General features: G+C 45.3%; 1 protein-coding gene across 3 annotated transcripts in view; it reads right to left on the bottom strand.

Moving 5' to 3' along the window:
• MYRIP (myosin VIIA and Rab interacting protein) overlaps window positions 1–19260 on the bottom strand; it is a 224861-nt gene that overhangs the window by 1846 nt on the left and 203755 nt on the right. For all 3 annotated transcript variants that reach the window (XM_070359165.1, XM_070359163.1, XM_070359164.1), the window contains 5 exons: window positions 18422–18616; window positions 9767–9928; window positions 4911–5015; window positions 4738–4798; window positions 2989–3107 (listed from right to left, as the gene is read on the bottom strand). In XM_070359165.1, the coding sequence (XP_070215266.1) occupies window positions 2989–3107; window positions 4738–4798; window positions 4911–5015; window positions 9767–9928; window positions 18422–18616 (642 nt within the window). The remainder of the gene's footprint in view (window positions 1–2988; window positions 3108–4737; window positions 4799–4910; window positions 5016–9766; window positions 9929–18421; window positions 18617–19260) is intronic.

Below are 19260 nucleotides of genomic sequence, written 5' to 3'. Positions count from 1 at the left end.
GCAATCAGCCACTCGGTGAAAGCAGGCGAGGCCATTTACAACGTCTGCTGCTTTTTTATGTCATGAAAGGTATTCATGCCCATTGCCCAGTGGAACAGTTCACAGCACTCAAAAAGTGATGCATTTCTACATGTACTTCTTAATCCATCTGAAATTCATTCTGGTATATGGAGTGAGACAAACTGATTCCCTTCTGACTACATCCCATTGGCTAATTTGCCAAGCACAGTTGTTGTTTTTTTTTAATTATCTATACCTTCTCTACTGGTTCCTAAGGCTTAAAAAATTCATAAAACAGACTTTCATATGTGCCTGTATCTATTTCTGAGCTTTCTATTCTATTTCATTAATCATCAATTTCTTTACAGTTTTTAATTTATTTAAAAATCTGGCAGGAAAACCATTTTAACTTTGCAAATTGCCCTTGTCTATTCGTTCATATTTATTCCTATATGAACTTTAGTTCTAAGAAAATCTCACTAAGAATTTTACGAGAATTAGATTATAAGTTAATTTGGAAAGAATGAATTTTTTGTGGGATTTATTAATCATTATCTCAGTATTAAAGGTCTTGTTGCATTCTGTAAGATTTATCTGGTAATTTATTACTTAAAGTACCCCTGCATTTAATTTGCTAATATTTTATTTAGCATGCCTCACCTTTCTGAAGAAGCACTACTGGTGTGTGATTTGTATGTGTCTGTGTGTGTAAGTGAGCATGGAGATGTGTACACACTTACCAGCCCCATCAGGCTTTGGTTGTTGGGGTTTCAACAGTTTCAGAACATGTGAGATTATTTTGAGGATTGGGGTCACAGAGGGTAGTTTTATACTTTCTACCTGTGAGAATTTATTGAGGCTTTCTTTGTAGTTGGTATAAAATCAGTTTTTATAAGTGGTCCACTGATGTTTGGAAAGAAAGTGAACTCTCTGTTAAGTGTAAAGTTAGATATGTTTTTTAGATATATTTCTTAATTAAAGCTTAGTCATTACACTATTCCAAATTATCTAATTTGTATGTATTTCTGGTGTACTGGGCTTCCAAGGGCTGATAGGAGAATTTTAAAGTCATTAACCATGGCACATTAAATTGCTCTGTTTTCCAGTTCAAGAAAGGCTCATGATTTCCTTTATTTTATCAATATCTAAACATGCCCCCTCCTGTTTCTTCTGTGTGCTTCCTGCCTTGGATTCTACTTTGTTTGAAAGTAGCATTCCTGCCCTTTGTTTTTTCTTTCCATTTATTTAGCAAACATCATCTATCCTTTCATTTTTAACCTTTCTGTGTTATTTAAAGTTAACTTATTAAAAAAAAATTTACTGAGGTGAAATTCACAAACATAAAATTAACCATTTAAAAATGAACAATTCAGCAGCATTTAGTACACTGTCAATGTTACATAGCCACCAGCTCAGTCAAGTTTCAAAACATACCCTCACTCTATAGTAAAACCTCTTATCCTTAAGCACTTCTTTCTGTGCTCCCTCCTCAGAACCCCTGGCAACCACTTATCTATGTTCTATCTCTATGGAAGGTAATTTATTTATTGGTTTTTTTTTTTTTTAATTTTAAGAGAGGGGGGACCTGGAGCTTTATTCTCTTTATTTTTTTTAAAAATAATATTGAAGTATAGTTGATTTACAATGTCGTATTAGTTTCAGGAGTACAGCAAAGTGATTCAGGTATATATGCGAGCTTCGTGCTCAGTCGCTTCAGTCGTGTCTGACTCTGTGAAACCCTATGGATTGTAGCTCGCCAAGCTCTTCTGTCCATGGGATTCTCCAGGCAAGAATACTGGAGTGGGTTGCCATGCCCTCCTCCAGTGGATCTTCCTGACCCAGGGATTGAACCCAAGTCATGTCTCCTGCATTGGCAGGTAGGTTCTTACCACTAGCACCACCTTGGCAGCCTAGGTGTATGTATGTATATATATTTCAGATTCTTTTCCCTTATAGGTTGAGTACGGCTCCCTGTGCTATACAGTAGGTCCTTCTTGGTTGTCTATTTTTATATATACTAATGTGTATATGTTAATCTCAAACTCCTAATTTATCCCTCTTCCCCACCCTCCCACTTTCCCCTAAGGTAATTTATTTTTAACTGTCTTATTTATAACAGATTCCTTCCCTGGCCCTAGTGGTCTGCCCTTTTAGAGTAATAGTGCGTCTTTTTAGGTCTTTGCAATAATGGCCAGGAGCCAGGTGGTTGGACTTTGGAAGGTCGGGGTACTGGCTCACCAGTGAAGCAAAGGCAGTGGGCTGCACAGCTGCCATATGGTGCCTGAGAGATGTAGTAACTTGTAGTTCAAAAGAGCGTGCCCTCCATTGTGCCATTTCCTGGTGTCTGTGTGCTCAGGACACAGGGGCAGTGCGGGGGGGAAGGGAAGGGAGCAACAGGTGATGCATAAAAGGTCTGCCTGTGCTTCAGTCTTGTCACCAGCCATCTTCTGCCCCCTCAGCATTATCAGTATCCCCGGGGCAGTTCAGCTGGATCTTTACCTCCCACGTAAGCAGCATCGAGCATTTGCAAAATTCTGAAGCATATGTTGGTGTAATCCCTTAGCCCTCTTACGTGATCTCCAGGTTTATGCAAATTATCCATTATCCCTTTCTTTGCCACATTTATGGGCAGCTGCTGACTTTTTTGTAGGAACACAAGTAATTAATGGCTAACAAGAAATTTAAGGAAGAGTGAATATGAACCAAAGGCAGAATAAAAACTTGTACACCTCAATTAGACCTTACATTTTGTCTACATGTTTTTATTTCTCTTATATTAAACCTGGTTCCTAAAAGGAGCTGGAGATATAGCTGAGAGAATGTATTCACATACCCAGGAGTTTAGCAATATAAAGAACCCTGTCATTTAACCAACAGACCATGAGATCATGCAGGAAGTTCTGACTGGGGATCCACAGAAAGAATGGCTGCAGAATGGAGGGGCCATCAATAGTGAAAGTAACTGGCATTAAGACAGAGATGACTTACTATCAAATCCTTGGGGGTGCTATTCCTTTCTTTAGTCCCGTTTGTCGAGGAGTCTTGGAGAATGAAGTTGCGGTTAAATGTTTTAATGGTGGCTGTTGAAGATGCCTCAATTTTTTCAGCTAAAAGGAAACACAGGAATGAGTATCATGTGGAAGCTGGACTGATGGTTAAGGAAGAAGGAGCAGCTGTCCATTCTACCCAGATTTTTGTTCTAGACTTGGCATCTCATTCTGGGTCCATAGGTCTGACTGTGGGAACGTTTTGTCCTGTTTATTTATTTTGACTAGTGACTAGTGAAGTCACTCAGTCGTGTCCGACTCTTTGTGACCCCATGGACTGTAGCCTACCAGGCTCCTCTGTCCATGGGATTTTCCAGGCAAGAGTACTGGAGTGGGTTGCCATTTCCTTCTCCAGGGGATCTTCCCAACATAGGAACCAAACCCGGGTCTCCCGCATCGTAAGCAGACGCTTTTACCCTCTGAGCCACCAGGGAAGTCCTTATTTATTTTGGGGTAGATCAAATAAACCAAGGCATCATTCATTGGTGGCTTTCTGGCAAAAAGGTAGCTTGGAGATAATCCAATACAGTCTACTAACTCTTATTTGCAATTCTGAAATATAAAAGGCTCAAAAAAAAAAAAAAAAAAGGCAAATCTTTATGACTTCGGAGTCAAAACTGCCTAATGGCAAAACCTGATGTAAGCTGACAAGTGGCCGTTTCAGGTCCTTGTCCCGCCCACAGAGCATGAGCATTCTCACACTTGGCTGCAGGGTACTGATGTGTTTATCAGACGCTACACCAGACACCACGCGGAGGGGGCTGTTAGGAAGCACACGGCACACAGACCGAATTGCCCTTCTAAAGTCCAAATGATTCTGAAACACATAGAGACCCAAGGCTTTCAAAATAAGAGCTCATGGATCTGCAGTGTATTTTCATTGTTTAGGGCTCCATGGAATATAAAGTAGGCATTGAGTAAATGTTTGTTGAACAGTGAAGGGTAGACCCAGGACTCAAACATGTATCCACTGACTTTCTACTCTTTTACTTTGTAGGTCTAAATTTTTAGTTTGGCATCCTCACTCTGTGGCTTCTGAATCCAGGGAGATGGTTGAAAACGACCAGTAGATACGGGCGATGGGACTGGCATTACTGGAATCCCTCTAAGTCGGGCCCTGAGTTAGATGCTTTCGGCATGTGCTCACATCTCCCTGACAGTCACCATCCCAGTCCACTCTGACAGCATCCTGCTGCAGGCACCACCACTCTCTCTTAGCCCTTGAGTGATGGGGCGGGTCAGAAGTACCAGGGAGTTAATGTCCCTGCCCAAAATAACCTTCAAGCAAAGATGAGAGTTGAAAAACCTCATCTTCCTAATTCTTTGAGCAGGAAAGTGTGAGATACGGTTAATACTGTCTCCCAGAAGTCCCCATCAGGGTTTAGCATCATTTGCACAAAGAAGCAAACTATTAATACTGATCAAAGTACACTGTATTGGCTTAACTTCCTTCCCTGAATCATTTCTCTCTTCCCATATCCGTGTTTCTTGGGAGTTACCTCCCATATCACATCCTTGTCCCAGGGTCTGCCTCTTGGAGGAATCCAAAGCAAGACAGACTCTCCACAAGGGTAATTCTGGATGAGAACACCTCATTAGATCTGGTCCTCAAACTCAGATCTCTGAGTTACTCTAAGTGAATGAGTCAGGCTTGATTCTTGGGTGGCTCTGTGGTCTGATGTAAGCGTACCTTTCACCGGTGGAGCAGGCAGTTTCCTCCTCTGATGCCTCGACGTGTCTATGGTTTGTACCTACAAACAGAACACAGGCATCAGCACTCCTTCGTGAAGCCACAGGTGTTTTATCTTCTGCGTTTTCCAGGTCATGCGGTATTCCAGCAGATGGAGCGAGGGACAAACTCACCTGGTTCCTTTGCTTCTGGTTTCGTTTTCTGGTGAGGCGCCCACAGGGTGCTATGTTCAACCCTGCATTGGTCAGGGCTGAAATCCGGCTCTCAATATCAGAAATCTTAATGCAAGAGAAAGACAGAATCAGTAGGCACAAAGTCCAGGAGGAGAGAATCTTTATTAAAAGTGTTATGAACCTATAGAAAACAAATTTGCTTTGATATATGCTCATTCATTCATTCATTCAACTTCCACCAGGCATGTCTCTACCTGGTACCGTAGTGAAGAAAATAAACCACGGATCCCTCTCTGTAAACTCAATTTTCCAGTTGTTAGCTCTAGAGCATGTCACCCCTGTCAGAGGTCCCTGAGGGATAAATGGAAGCCTGGGGCATGATGGGAACCCTGGCCCAGGGCCACTGGGCTCAGCATAGGGGTGGGGGTGGGGTCCAGGAAGGCTTCCCTGGGAGGCAACACCCTGTGAGTTTTGAAAGGCAAGTAGGAGCTGGAGATCCACCTTCCTTCTTCCATGACTCCGAGAGTCCAAAATCACAGCTCCAGGTCTTAGGTGGGAGGCCCAGCAGCATCTGATTCAAGTCCGTTTCCTCTATGAAGAGGCCAAGTGGCTTTGAGAAACTCCCTCCAGCCTCTGGGCATTGGTTTCCTTCACTATAACATCGGAAGGTGAGAAGGAACTCAGATTTCTTCTCCAACAATGTCTTAAGGTAGATACGGAGAACAACAGTCCACTCAGTGCTAGGAAAGAATCCCCGTCGGTCCATGTCCCCAGGGGTGAAGAAGACATGGTCCCTGCTCTTAGAAAAGGGCATCACTGTGTGCCATCACCATGCTGAGTGCTTTAAATAAATGAACTCACTCATGCTTCGGTCATAATCCTGTGACGCAGGCACTGTCCTCTTGGTTTTACAGACGAGGAAACTGTGGCTCAGAGGGATGAGTGATGCACCCACATCTCACAGCAGAGCTCAGAATTAATGCCAGTGCCCATGCCCGCACCATGCTGCTGCATCCTCAGAGGCCTCTTGCCAAGACCTGGCATGGGGGACACTGGAGGAGGCAGGAGGAAGCTGGCAGAGCTGAGTGAGGGGGCTATGACGCAGCCTGGGTGTGCTGGGGCATCAGACGGGAGACCTGAAAGCAGGCCCAGCCCAACGTGTGTGCCCTCCACCCCGACGTCTTCACTGCCTTCCCTGTGTCAGCTGCTCAGTCGTGTCCGACTCTATGTGACCCCATGGACTGTACCCGGCCAGGCTCCTCTGTCCATAGAATTCTCCAGGCAAGGGTACTGGAGTGATAGCTAGCACATGGAAGCAGCCTAGAGGTCCATCGGCAGTCGAATGGATAAGGAAGCTGTGGTACCTATACACAATGGAATATTACTCAGCCATAAAAAAGAATGCATTTGAGTCAGTTCTAATGAGGTAGATGAAACTGGAGCCTATTATACAGAGTGAAGTAAGTCAGAAAGAAAAACACCAATGCAGTATATTAATGCATATACATGGAATTTAGAAAAACGGTAATGATGATCCTATATGCAAGGCAGCAAAAGAGACACAGATGTAAAGAACAGACTTTTGGACTCTGGGAGAAGGCGAGGGTGGGATGATTTGAGAGAACAGCATTGAAACATGTATATTACCATATGTGAAATAGATGACCAGTGCAAGTTCGATGCATGAAGCAGGGCACTCAAAGCCAGTGCTCTGGGACAACCCTGAGGGAGGGGGTGAGGAGGAAGGTGAGAGGGGGGTTCAGGATGGGGGACACATGTGCACCATGGCTGATTCATGTCGATGTATGGCAAAAACCACCACAATATTGTAAAGTAATGGTCCTCCAATTAAAATAAAGAAAGAAAAAAAAGAATACTGGAGTGGGTTGCCATTTCTTTCTCCAGGGGATCTTCCTAACCCAGGGATTGAACCTGGGTCTCTTGCATTGCAAGCAGATTCTACCATCTGAGCCACTAGGAAAGCCCATTGCCTCCCCTGTCCCTAAGCTATTTCGTGCTGCGCAAGACAAATTCTAATTCCGCTGTCATTTACTGAGGGCTTCTTTGGATGAAGCCCATGGAGAGAGCTGCTCTAGGAGATGCAGAGAGAAGGCCTGAAAGGGCAGCAGATATGGGAGATGCTTCCCCTATCCCGCAGTCTTACTCAGAGAAGGAGGAGGAGGCAGGTAAAGGCCAGGATGTGGCAGCTGGTCAAAGAACACTAGTGAGCTGCCCAGCAGCCAGTCCCCAGCGGGGGCCACTGTGCAGCCCTCATCCCTCCCTGCCCCCCAGATGCCTGCCTATTCTGATTCCTCAAATTTCACACTGAGGAGGGCAGTCCCTTGGTTTAGAGACAAACAGATTGCTGATAAACTGTTGTCAGTCATTAGCAACTTGTGTGAGTGAGACGCCCACACTCTCTCCTGGAAGCAATTTTGATGGATGGATTTGCTCAGAGGGCTCTGCTCAGAGGGCTCCTCCCCTTGAAGACAGCAAGTTGCTGATCTGATTTGTTGACTGCCAGGCTCTGGAATAAGAAGGGTTAATTTTTCCTGCTTTAGTCCACGGGCAAAGGATGAAGAAAGAGCAAAGGAAATTGCTGAGGGTTGGTTTTGCCTGCATTTTATCTATCTGTCTATCTGCCTATCTATCATTTTCTGTCTAATTGTGTTCCATTAATTCCTAAGACCAAATACCCAGGGACCCTTACCCTCGCTCTTAATAGAAGGGGATGACCAGTTCAGTTCTGAGTTTTCTGGGAGCCAAAGCAAAAAGATCAGTGTAGGACTCTGTGTTCACAGATAAAGACCAAGTATTTAGGAGAACAGCTTTTCCTGATATTAAGAGTTAAGAGAGACATTTCCCAGGAATGCTCACAGAGGTGACCCTGCAGGACACAGTGGCCAGCTGTTCTTAGCACGCTGCCCCGTGGATGGTCCTGCACTCTCCTTGAGCACCCGGCAAGCCTGTCCCACTAAACTCCAAAGTGAAGGCGTCCCCGGAATCTGACCTAAGCTAAGAACATAATTCAGCACATCTACCCTCCAGGCGGGCTTCCCTGGTGGCTCAGAGGTTAAAGTGTCTGCCTGTAATGCGGGAGTCCTGGGTTTGATCCCTGGGTTGGGAAGATCCCCTGGAGAAGGAAATGGCAACCCACTCCAGTATTCTTGCCTCCAGGCAAGCCCCATGGACAGAGGAGCCTGGTGGGCTACAGTCCACGGGGTCGCAAAGAGGTGGACACAACTGAGCTACTAATAGCAACCCACTCCAGTACTCTTGCCTGGAAAATCCCATGGACGGAGGAGCCTGGTGGGCTGCAGTCCATGGGGTTGCTAAGAGTCAGACACGACTCAGCGACTTCACTTTTCACTTTCATGCATTGGAGAAGGAAATGGCAACCCACTCCAGTGTTCTTGCCTGGAGAATCCCAGGAACGGGGGAGCCTGGTGGGCTGCCATCTATGGGGTCGCACAGAGTCGGACACGACTGAAGCGACAGCAGCAGCAGCAGAGCTACTAAACAACAACAACAAGGCACATGCAAACACAAGGAAAATAGATATTTTGGATGCCAGGATTTTCTTCCATAAAACATGGCTGCAGTAATTTAAGCCTAGAAAAATTTGGAATCAGAAATAACTAATTATCCAATAAAACCCTCCCAGTCATCCATAACAATATTACTTCCTGCCAAGCCATTTGAGAAATATTTGCTGCAAACTACACCCCCAGAAAACAAATGATTTGATTCTATTTTATATCACACTGACTATGAATTGATTAAATGTTGAGGGGCATTTGTGGGAAATGATTTTTATTTGAGGAGAGTTTCTCTTCAGCCATTCTTGCTGGTAATAAACAGTCAACAGGGTCATATGTGATGAGCCCATTCCCAGGCCATTCCTAGCACAGAACTGGTGCCCTCCCATTCTTAAGAATGCTTAACGGTATCAGCAGTTGTTGTGATTTTTGACTCTTTAAAATAGAAATATTTATTTAAAAATAATTATCAAAAAAAAAATAATTATCACCCAAGACTGTCATCTTCTCTGTCCAGAGATGGTTTCTACTGATGCCCATTCTCCAAACGAGGCAAGTTTTGAGATGCAGGGTCTACAGAAATATCAGTGAACCAGGGATCTACACTGAGCTTATGCTGCAGAGACCAGCATTTTTCGTGGGTCCCTGAATATGCATATGTCCATAGACCCCAGTCTGAGAATCAGTTACTTAGTCCACAGTCAATTCTGATCCAGAATCAGAGGCTAAGAGGCTATCCATGAAAACTGCAAACAAGCATCTTCAGAAAGTTACAGAAAATATAGTAGTTAGTTCTAAAACAGCCACATTGAAAATCATGCAAAATACTGGTCTAAGAATTCTACACTTAATTTTTCATTCATTTATTCCTCTCAATGTTATTGGGCCCCAAACCCATGTCTGGTGTTATGTTAGGCACTGGACTTACGGTGTTAAGCTAGACAGCTAGAGTCCTGTTCTCAAGAAACTTTCAGTCTATCATGGGGAACACTGGCATTAAATAGGTAATCAACAGCGTGCTAAAGGTTAGGGAAGCTGGTCTTGGGGTGGGGTGGGAGCCTCTATAGCAAGGGTCAGAGAATTTGTCAAAGGAAGATGGCATAGGTTTGGAAGACGTATATTATCAAGGCTATAATTCAGGGAGAGGAGGGCTGCACTTTGAAAAGGAGGATTTGGTGGCATCCTGGGAGGACCATGTCCATGAAGTCTGCTGGAGACGGCAGGAACGGACAGATACAAAGGCTTAGAGATGACTCTCGTGGGAGATGAGGTACCCCCTCTTTTTGCCTCCACCTGGGCATAGGGGAGAGCTCTTACCTGGATCTCGGCGTGGTGGACCTGGGCTGCTGCCGTGGCCACTTGGTCCTCCAGATCTGCCAGCTCGGTCTCATCCGTGCCGCTGTGGATGCACCGGGCGGCATCCTCTAGCTCGCTCAGCTGGCCCTCAAGTCCGTACACAGTGCCTGCAGCCAGGTACACCTGCAGAGGAGGCATGGCCTTTGAGCTCAGGCCTGTGGGCCCGGGGCTGGTGGGGCCCTTTCAGGGGATGCTACAATTCAGGGGAGTGAGAAAGAGTTAGACTCAACATTTGGAAAAAGAGACAGGGAATCCCCCATTTATAAACATTCTTTACACATAAGTGGTAACATAAGGTCTTCCCACCCCCTCACTGTCAGACACACCTCCTTTTCCCCCAGCCTTTCCTGGAAGAAAAAATAGTTTGCAAATTCTAAAAATATGATAAAATAGTATAAAAATACATGAGATAAGCTACATAAACTGTGAATTTGTCCAGCAACTATAACAACCATAGTATCAGGACAGAAGAAACAAGGAGGAAAACTCATGATGCAGTTTTTCCAATAAAATTTTTGGTTGGCATTTAGTAACTGGGAAAAATTCAGAGAACACGAAAGAGGTGAAATTAATTTAAAACAATTACAAATTCTGAGTGAATTATCTCTGAACAGGTACTATTAGCTTGCTTGAATCAGATTAAGGGAATGAAAAGGAACCTGATATTTGTAATACTTTATTTCTGAGAAAATAGTATGATGTTGAGAAGCATGTGAAATCTGTTTAATGTAAGACAGCTGGTAAAGAATCTGCCTGCAATGCCGGAGACCTGGGTTTGATCTCTGGGGTGGGAAGATCCCCTGGAGAAGGGAAAGGCTGCCCACTCCAGTATTCTGGCCTGAAGAATTCCATGGATTGTATAGTCCATGAGGTCACAAAGAGTCGAACATGACTGAGTGATTTCCACTTTCACTTTGACTGAAAACTAAAAAGAAAATAAGATAGAAGTAATTTGAGGGAAAATTAAAAGGAAAAATTACTTTGGCTTATGAGTTTATAATGTGATTCTCATAAAAGTGGGCAAACAAGGAGATTCCTGCTGGTCCAGTGCTTAGGACTCCAAGCTTCCACTGCAGGGGGCACGGGGTTGATTCTGGCCGAGGGATCTAAGATCCTGAATCCTGCATACCCTGTGGCAAAGCCAAAAAACAAAAACATGGGCAAACAGAAAGTAAATCGTTGAAATAATTCAGGCCGAGGGATGCCGGACAGGGTGAATGAAACAAATGCCCCTTCAGCCTAATTAACAATGTAATGAAACAACGGACAACCAGATGTATCTAGAGAAGTAATTAATTAAAGAGAGATTCATGAGGTTTAACACGTAATCACAATCATTTTGAGTTGATCTGAACGATGCGCACCGCCCCTTCTTTAACTGTTCTTTTAACTTAAGGTAAAAATACAACAGAGTTAGGCAGTCCAAGAGCCGTGCACACAGATCACTTGTGCTGAGTGATGCTGAGTGTGGACGAGGAGGGCGAAGACCCCTGAGATACTCCAACTCGGTCAGTTCCTTGGCATGATTCATACATCTGTGTGAAAACTGGCAATTTGACAAAGCTTTTCAGTGTGGAACAAAAGCAGGCGCAGGTGTGATGAAAGCAAATTTGACCGTGCATTACCAGACAGGACTAGCTGGGCTGGGGGAGCTTCCAGCGGCGACCGCCACGTCTGGCATCACGCCGGGTGATTCATCGCTCACGCCGGGGTCATACATCGCATGTCTCCTGGCCATCGCCCTATTGCAGTTTGCCTTTAGTGTTATATTTCCTTATCACAGGCGAGTATTAGAGAACTTCTGTTTCTAAAGATCTTCACAGTTTAATACAGCCATATGTTCTTCATCTTCAAAATAAGAAAAACTTTTTTTTTGTCCGATGAAGAAAATGATGAATATTTCAAAGCTATTTGAGGGGAGAAAAAGCTGTGAGGTTGAAAAATTTATCTTCAGAAAGGGAGAAAAATTGCAGACAGAGAAAGAGGAAAGAAGAGTAGGAGAAGAGGAAGAGGAGGAGGAGGGAGGGGGAGAGGGGAGAAAAGATCAGAGAGATGGCCATGACAGTTTGAGTTTGGATATTATATTTTTGGTAGCCACACCCAAAATGGTGAATTTATTTTGATATGATCATTTAAAACATAAACTGAGAGCTTTTCACAATGAACCAAAATTTGTAATTATGATTTAAATAAAATGAATAATTTAAGTGTGTCAGTGGTTAAACATGACATAAGGTCTCATAACCTTGATATTTCCAGAAATATGGAAAACTAAATGTCGTCATACCCTATGGCCATATCAACTCAATAGCATCTTGTTCTCTCGCCAGCATAGTCATCCACCAACATTCCTTATTTTCTCTGCCAAGACAAAGCAGTATGAAATCGCTCCAAGTCCTCAGCAAGGCCAGAATGTTCATCTTTTACTCTGTGTTCCCTGAAAGCATGCTTTCCCGGCACTAGCGGGGCGGGGAGGTTCAGAGGTTTGGCACTGACACCCATTCCACAGGAACTTACAAGCACCCAAAGGATTAGAGGAGGGTGATGATGGTCATGACCGTGATGATGATCATGACAGGTATTTATTGAGCCAGAGGGCTGGTGCCAGATTTCATGCCTTTATCCACCCTGCCCTATGACGGTGTGCTCAGTCGTGTCCAGCTCTTTGGGACCCCATGAACTGGAACCCACCAGGCTCCTCTGTCCCTGGGATTTCCCAGGCAAGGATACTGGAGTGGGTTGCCATTTCCTCCTCTAGGGGATCTTCCCAACCCAGGGATCGATCCCCCGTTTCCCACATCTCCTGCATTGCAGGTGGATTCTTTACTGCTGTACCACCGGGGAAGCCCAATCTATGATTACCATGACACTTAATCTCAATTGGAATGTTATGACGATTTATAGTTCAAACTTCGGCATAAAGGTACTAGAGTCACTGTGGTTACAGATGGACGTGATACTGGCTCTGTGGCCAGGCTGAAATAACAAAAATTAACATGCTATATAATGAAAATGTTATTCTAGTCTTAAAAATAACCCATTTGAAAACTGTCAACTTGGTATTGCTTGCTTAATTACGGTGCACTTTTGGCAAGAAATATGGTTACCACATCTGAGCAATCTACATCCCCTCCAAACTCTAGTTACTGATGCCTGTGACCCCACTGCTTGGCTCCTGGTTCAACAAGCCTTTCTTAAACTGTTCAATGGATGAGAATAAGTGTTTCATTAAGGAAGGACATTATGATCAAAGCCCCTAGGATACAGAATATTAAACAGATTTCTTATTGTAGAACTTCTCAGAGTCTTTAATGTGCTAACATGTATCTCAATTTTCCTAGAAAGAGTTTATGGGTTTCTCAAGCCTGTTTGATCTTAGAGCATCTTGTTGGACTTGGCTTCCATGAAATACGTGTCAAGGGACTAAGGTTAGACAGCAGCAGATAGGATTTCTTTTCTTGTTCTCTGAGAGCAAAGAGCTATGATCACTTCCAGAAGTTCTACCTCACCTGTGCTGTGGGGGCTGTTCAAGGGCTTTGAGAAGGAAGGTCAACCTCCTCTGCCTGGTCTTAGATTGTGGGTCAGAGGTGGGTGCCCCCGTGGCTGTCCCACTGTGCCTGCTACCACTAACTGCATACTACAGAGTACTTGGCATCGCCGAAAGTTTTAGGGCAGAAGTAAAAAACTAAGGTCATGGCACCCAGTCCCATCACTTCATGGCAAATAGATGGGGAAACAATGGAAACAATGACAGACTATTTTCTTGGGCTCCAAAATCACTGCAGATGGTGACTGCAGCCATGAAATTAAAAGATGGGTGCTCCTTGGAAGAAAAGCTATGGCCAACCTAGACAGCATATTAAAAAGCAGAGACGTTACTTTGTCAACAAAGGTCCATCTCGTCAAGGCTATGGTTTTTCCAGTAGTCATGTATGGATGTGAGAGTTGGACCATAAAGAAAGCTGAGCACCAAAGTATTGATGCTTTTGAACTGTGGTGTTGGAGAAGACTCTTGAGAGTCCTTTGGACAGCCGGGAGATCAAGCCAGTCAATCCTAAAGGAAATCAACCCTGAATGCTGAATAGTCACTAGAAGGACTGAGGCTGAAGCTGAAGCTCCAATACTTTGGCCATCTGATGCAAAGAACTGACTTCATTGGGAAAGACCCTGATTCTGGGAAAGATTGAAGGCAGGAGGAGAAGGGACAACAGAAGATGAGATGGTTGGATGGCATCACCGACTCAATGGACATGAGTTTGAGCAAGCTCTGGGAGTTGCTGATGGACAAGGAAGTCTGGCATGCTGCAGTCCATGGGGTCACAAAGAGTCCGACATGACTGAGTGACTGAACTGAACTGAAAAGGACGTTGAGACTGTTCCTCCACTGGCTCTGTGGCTGGGAATTATGGGGTACCCCCGATGGTCTCTTTCAGAAGATCTTTAGATGGGGGTGTAATGGTGAGGGAGCCCACTCATGCTGCCCCCTCACAACCCTGCATAATCCCACAAGGTGGCCATGGTGGGTTCCCCCATTCACACTACAGGTTTTAGAATGGTTAAGCTGGTTATTCTCTGTTGATCCCTAGATCCATTTTCCATTCTTCTCTGCTCTGTTCTGTTCTCTGCGAGGCTGACCGATACAAACTTTACCATCAAGGATCCCTTGCTGGCAGGGATGGGTTTCGCCAATGAGAAGATCAAAGGCAGGAGGAGAAAGAAGTTGGAGCCTCCCCCCATCCCCTTTCCTTCCTGGATTACATGGCAGCAGCTCCCACTAGGGGATGCTCTTCCAGGCTCCAGCTCTCCCTGGGCTATAATGGCCTGGGGGTGGTGGCTACTTCCTCCTCCTCCTACTCTCTGGGCACTGCAGCATCCCTTAACCTTGCCCAGACCTGAGCCAATACTCTTTTCCCGAAACTCTCCTCTCCCAGCCAGACCCCTACAGGTACAGTAGGACCCTGTGCTTCAGAGGTCCCTAGGCATTTAATCTGAGAAACTGAGTCTCCACTGTGTGTGTGCAGGGAAGGCTGAGGTTCCTCCCACCTTTAGGTGAGACAGAGCTGACTTTACAACCAGGCAGCAGGTCAGAAGTGTCAAAGTTAAGAGACAAAGGAGATTCTCAAATCCCCTGTTTGTTGTTGTTCAGTCGTGTCCAGCTCTTTGCAACTTCACAGACTGAAGCACGCCAGGCTCCCCTGTCTTTCACCACCTCCTGGAGTTTGCTCAGATTCATGTCCATTGAGTTGGTGATGCCAGCTAACCATCTCATCCTTTGCCACCCCCGTCTCCTTTTGCCTTCAATCTTTCCCAGCATCAGGGTCTTTTCCAATGAACCCGTGCCCCCCTTTCCCCAATTAAGTGGATTAACAAGGCAGTTCATGAAACAGATTTGACATGTGGATGTGACATATTTCATTTTATGTAGCTCTGAAATCTTCCTAAGTCTACATAAAGGTGGACATTCTCTTGCAAATCTCTTTCATCTGAGTCTTGGTCTGCAGAAGCCAGTGTTCAGAAAGCAGACTAAGTGTTGCCATTTCTATTCCTGCTGGTCCCTGGGCTCCTTGGCACAAAGGAGAAAGGCAGCAGAGGAATGAGAGCAGGAGCGCTCTTTAGAACACAGACAGACACAAGCCCTAGTTTAATTAAATCAGCTGCACCCAGAGGCCAGTTTAAGAATCAGCTCTGCCCTTCTCCTGCTGCTCAACTGAATTCCATCCTGGAAACAGCAGAGCAAGCGACCTGCCCACGGCTCTGTGATCTGGGGAACTGAAGAGATAAAGAAAAAAATCATCCCTTCCATGACTCAAAGACCCACAGAATTCAAAGGAACACAGATGTAATAATCTCTTTAGAGGTGAAATTTGAAAAGCTGGACGGGGTAGGGAAGGAGGTGGAAGTAGGCAGTTAACTCTTTGTGAACAAGAGAGGCATCTTAGAGGGTCCGTACAGGGAGCAGGGAGCTGTAACTCCCAGCCTTCCACTGTTGGCCTTTCTGACATCCTGAATCAGTGGCTAAGAGGATGAGTTTCGGACTCAAAGTGTTAATGCACCCACGAAAAGAAACATGATGTACAAGAAAAGGATCTTACATATGAAAACTCTGCCAAGGCCATTGTATTTTTCAATACACTCCTTAGAGGAAAATAAAAAGGCATGCTGTCTTTGCTTTCAATGTGCCATGGGGACTGGCCGTTGTTGTTTAAATCTGGATTATTTCATGCATTGTAAGTTTTTTGACACCATACTTTGTAAAAAGAAAATTCATCCCTTCCTGGTTAACCACATCTGTAATCTTTTCAACTCTGTGTGTGCAGGATTAGGGCTACTTGAGGACTAACAGCACCTGAAAGTTACAGGCATGTTTAAAGAACAGAGACCTGCACGTTAGGAGTAAAACAGTGCTTTTAAAAAATGTACCATATTCATCTGATGTAATCATGTATTGGGCTTCCCAGGTGGTGCTAGTGGTAGAGACCATGGGAGAGGCCCATGCAGGAAACATAAGGGCCTCAGGTTTGATCCCTGGGTTGGGAAGATCCCCTGGAGAAGGGCTTGGCAACCCACTCCAGTATTCTTGCCTGGAGAATCCCATGGATAGAGGAGCCTGGCAGACTACAGTCCATAGGGCGCCAAGAGTTGGACATGATTGAAGTGACTGAGCACACACGCACGCATGCAACCATGCATCAGATAAACATCTCTGGGGCACCTCCTCTGTGTCAGGCTCAGGACCAAGGGCGAGGGCTATTGATAGGAAAGGCAGCAGGTCCGGTTCTGTGGGAATTTATATATCTGGTTTCCAACGTGGGCATGATCGTGCCATAGTCTTCTCTCACGCCCCCGCTAAGATTTGACAATGTCTGGAGACACTTTCGACTGTCAAATCTGGGAGGGTGCAGCTTCCAGCATTGAATGGGCAGAGACCATTGGATGCCGCCAAACATCCTGTCCTACAAAGTACAGGACAGGCCCCACAACAAAGGATTATCTGATGCAGAGTGTCATTGGTGCTGATCTAATGGGAGATATATGAGTGAACCGAAAGCGACATGAAGTGAAGCAGACACAAGTGTAGGTTTTATGGGAATCCAAAGGGAGAGAGCCTTCCACTTTTCAAGCAAAACTAATCTGTTTGTTTGTTTTTTTTTAACTTTGAGTCATTTAGATTTGTTGTTTCAACTTCCGGCAAAAAAAAAATCTTTCTAATAACATTTCCTGGTTTCTGAGAATGCCATTCATTAGAGCATCTCCAAATTAGGGTTGATTCTGCTGGAGGAAAGATAGAATCACCTGACTGGCTCTGCTAGTGGGACTATGCCAACTGTGATGGTAATGATGACCTGAGTGGTCACGTCCAGATTTCTCTGTGTCATCCCTGGCTGCGATGCGTTGTTGGAAAATTCTCACTGAATCTTCAGTGAGGTCTTAAAAGTGACTGTACATATCTGTATGTAAGAATCTATTTCTTTCTTTCCTCACTAGTTGGAAGGACAGAAAAATCCATTACAAGCAGACCTATCTGTGAAGCACGGCAGACCAGTTGCAGTAACCTACCACTCCAGTACTCTTGCCTGGAAAATCCCATGGATGGAGGAGCCTGGTAGGCTGCAGTCCATGGGGTCGCAAAGAGTCGGACATGACTGAGCAACTTCACTTTCACTTTTCACTTTCATGCATTGGAGAAGGAAATGGCAACCCACTCCAGTGTTCTTGCCTGGAGAATCCCAGGGACGGGGGAGCCTGGTGGGCTGCCGTCTATGGGGTCGCACAGAGTCAGACACGACTGAAGCGACTTAGCAGCAGCAGCAGCAGCAGCAAGCTCTGTTGGCAACCACTCTTACTCTCTGTAGTGGCACTGGCAACATTCCACATGGATCCCCACGGATCCCTTATATAATTTCTGCTCACTGCCCTCCCCACTCCCAAGCTGGGGTGTGCTTTTGGTTCTAATAACCCAAACCTCTGCAGAAGACTACCTTTGAGCTACTGTAGACACTTTGAAAGTGAAAGTGTTTGTCACTCAGTCGTGTCCTACTCTTTGGGACCCTTTGGACCGTAGCCCGCCAGGCTCCGCTGTCCATGGGATTCTCCAGGCAAGAGTACTGGAGTGGGTTGCCATGCCCTCCTCCAGGGGATCTTCCTTACTCAGGGATTGAACCTGGGTCTCCCACATTGCAGGAAGATTCTTCACTGTCCAAGTCACCAGGGAAGCAGACACTTTGCCTGCATGCAGAGAGACTGAGGTGCCTGCTGGCTGTAGGAAGGGCTGGTTTCTTTGCCTTAGGTCAGGACAACTCTGAGATGCAACTCACACTCCTGGGAGTTGCCTGCAGCTTTGGGCTTACTCTCTAAGGTCATAGCTTTGCTTGACTTCTTCCCTCTCCCTAATCCCTTATAAATAAGTCTTCCCTGGGAGCACTTCCCTAATAAATCAGTTGCATAGGAATCCTCATCTTGGAGTCTGTTTCCGGGGAACCCAGTCTAAGACCCTTCTGAGAATATACATGCTACGGCAGTGGTGTGTTTGTGTCCTCGGCCTCTGTGATGAGTTACATCATCAGCTCCTCCTTCACACATGTGTGCCCTAAGCAGAGCACATCCACATTGTCTTACATTTTCCTCCAGGGAAGTCAGCTGCTCATCCAGTCTCGCTTGGTCTGTCCCAAGAGGAAATGTCCCCTTCTCTCTGTCAGGAGGGACAGGCGGAAACTCCCAGGGCCCTGCAGACTCAGCGATCAACTCCTCCGTGGCATTGATGACTTTCAGGACTTCTGTGGAGATGTTGCAGAGAGAAACAGCAGAATACTTCTGTTTGGTCCAATAACAGAAGGGGACAGAAGACAAGAACAACATTAACAATGACATGGAAATTCTACATCATCATGGTGCTCATCATGAGACTGATTCTGTCATAACACACACAAACATCAATGTGCTGAAGAAATGAGAATCTCTAAAATATCTATCCAGTCTGAGGGGACTGAGAGGAGGCCTGATGTGACTTGGCTGAGCTACTGTGGCTCACAGCGAATTATTTCAGATTCTTAGGGAGAGAAGAAGGGGAGCCCAGGGGGAAGTTACTAGGTCCTTTGCCCACTGCTGATAGTTTCATATTCATCACCTCATTTTCTGGATAATATTCTTTCCTCAGCAGACCTGCAGTCACAGACTCTGTCAAACTACATTCATGATGTAGTCCAATGGGTCGCTTTCTGGATGGGGAGTGAGGAGGCCTGGGCTCTAGATCTGGCTGTAATTTCATCCAGACATGGGACCTTGGTCAGGCTACTTCCCATTTCTGGAACTCAGTTCTGTCATCTGTTCATTGAGAGGATCGGAAAGAGTTTCTCTGCAGCCACTTGGTAGCCACTGTGTTGTTAGCTCACTCACATCCATTCTCAAGCCCATTCCTCCTTGCCTTCCTTCACCACTGAGGCTGAACAAGAAACACA

This window comes from Bos mutus, chromosome 22, assembly GCF_027580195.1.
Source record: "Bos mutus isolate GX-2022 chromosome 22, NWIPB_WYAK_1.1, whole genome shotgun sequence".
Classification (NCBI taxonomy): Eukaryota; Metazoa; Chordata; class Mammalia; order Artiodactyla; family Bovidae; genus Bos; species Bos mutus.
The sequence above is the reverse complement of the archived record's forward strand: the minus strand, read 5'-3'. Positions and strand labels throughout refer to the sequence as shown.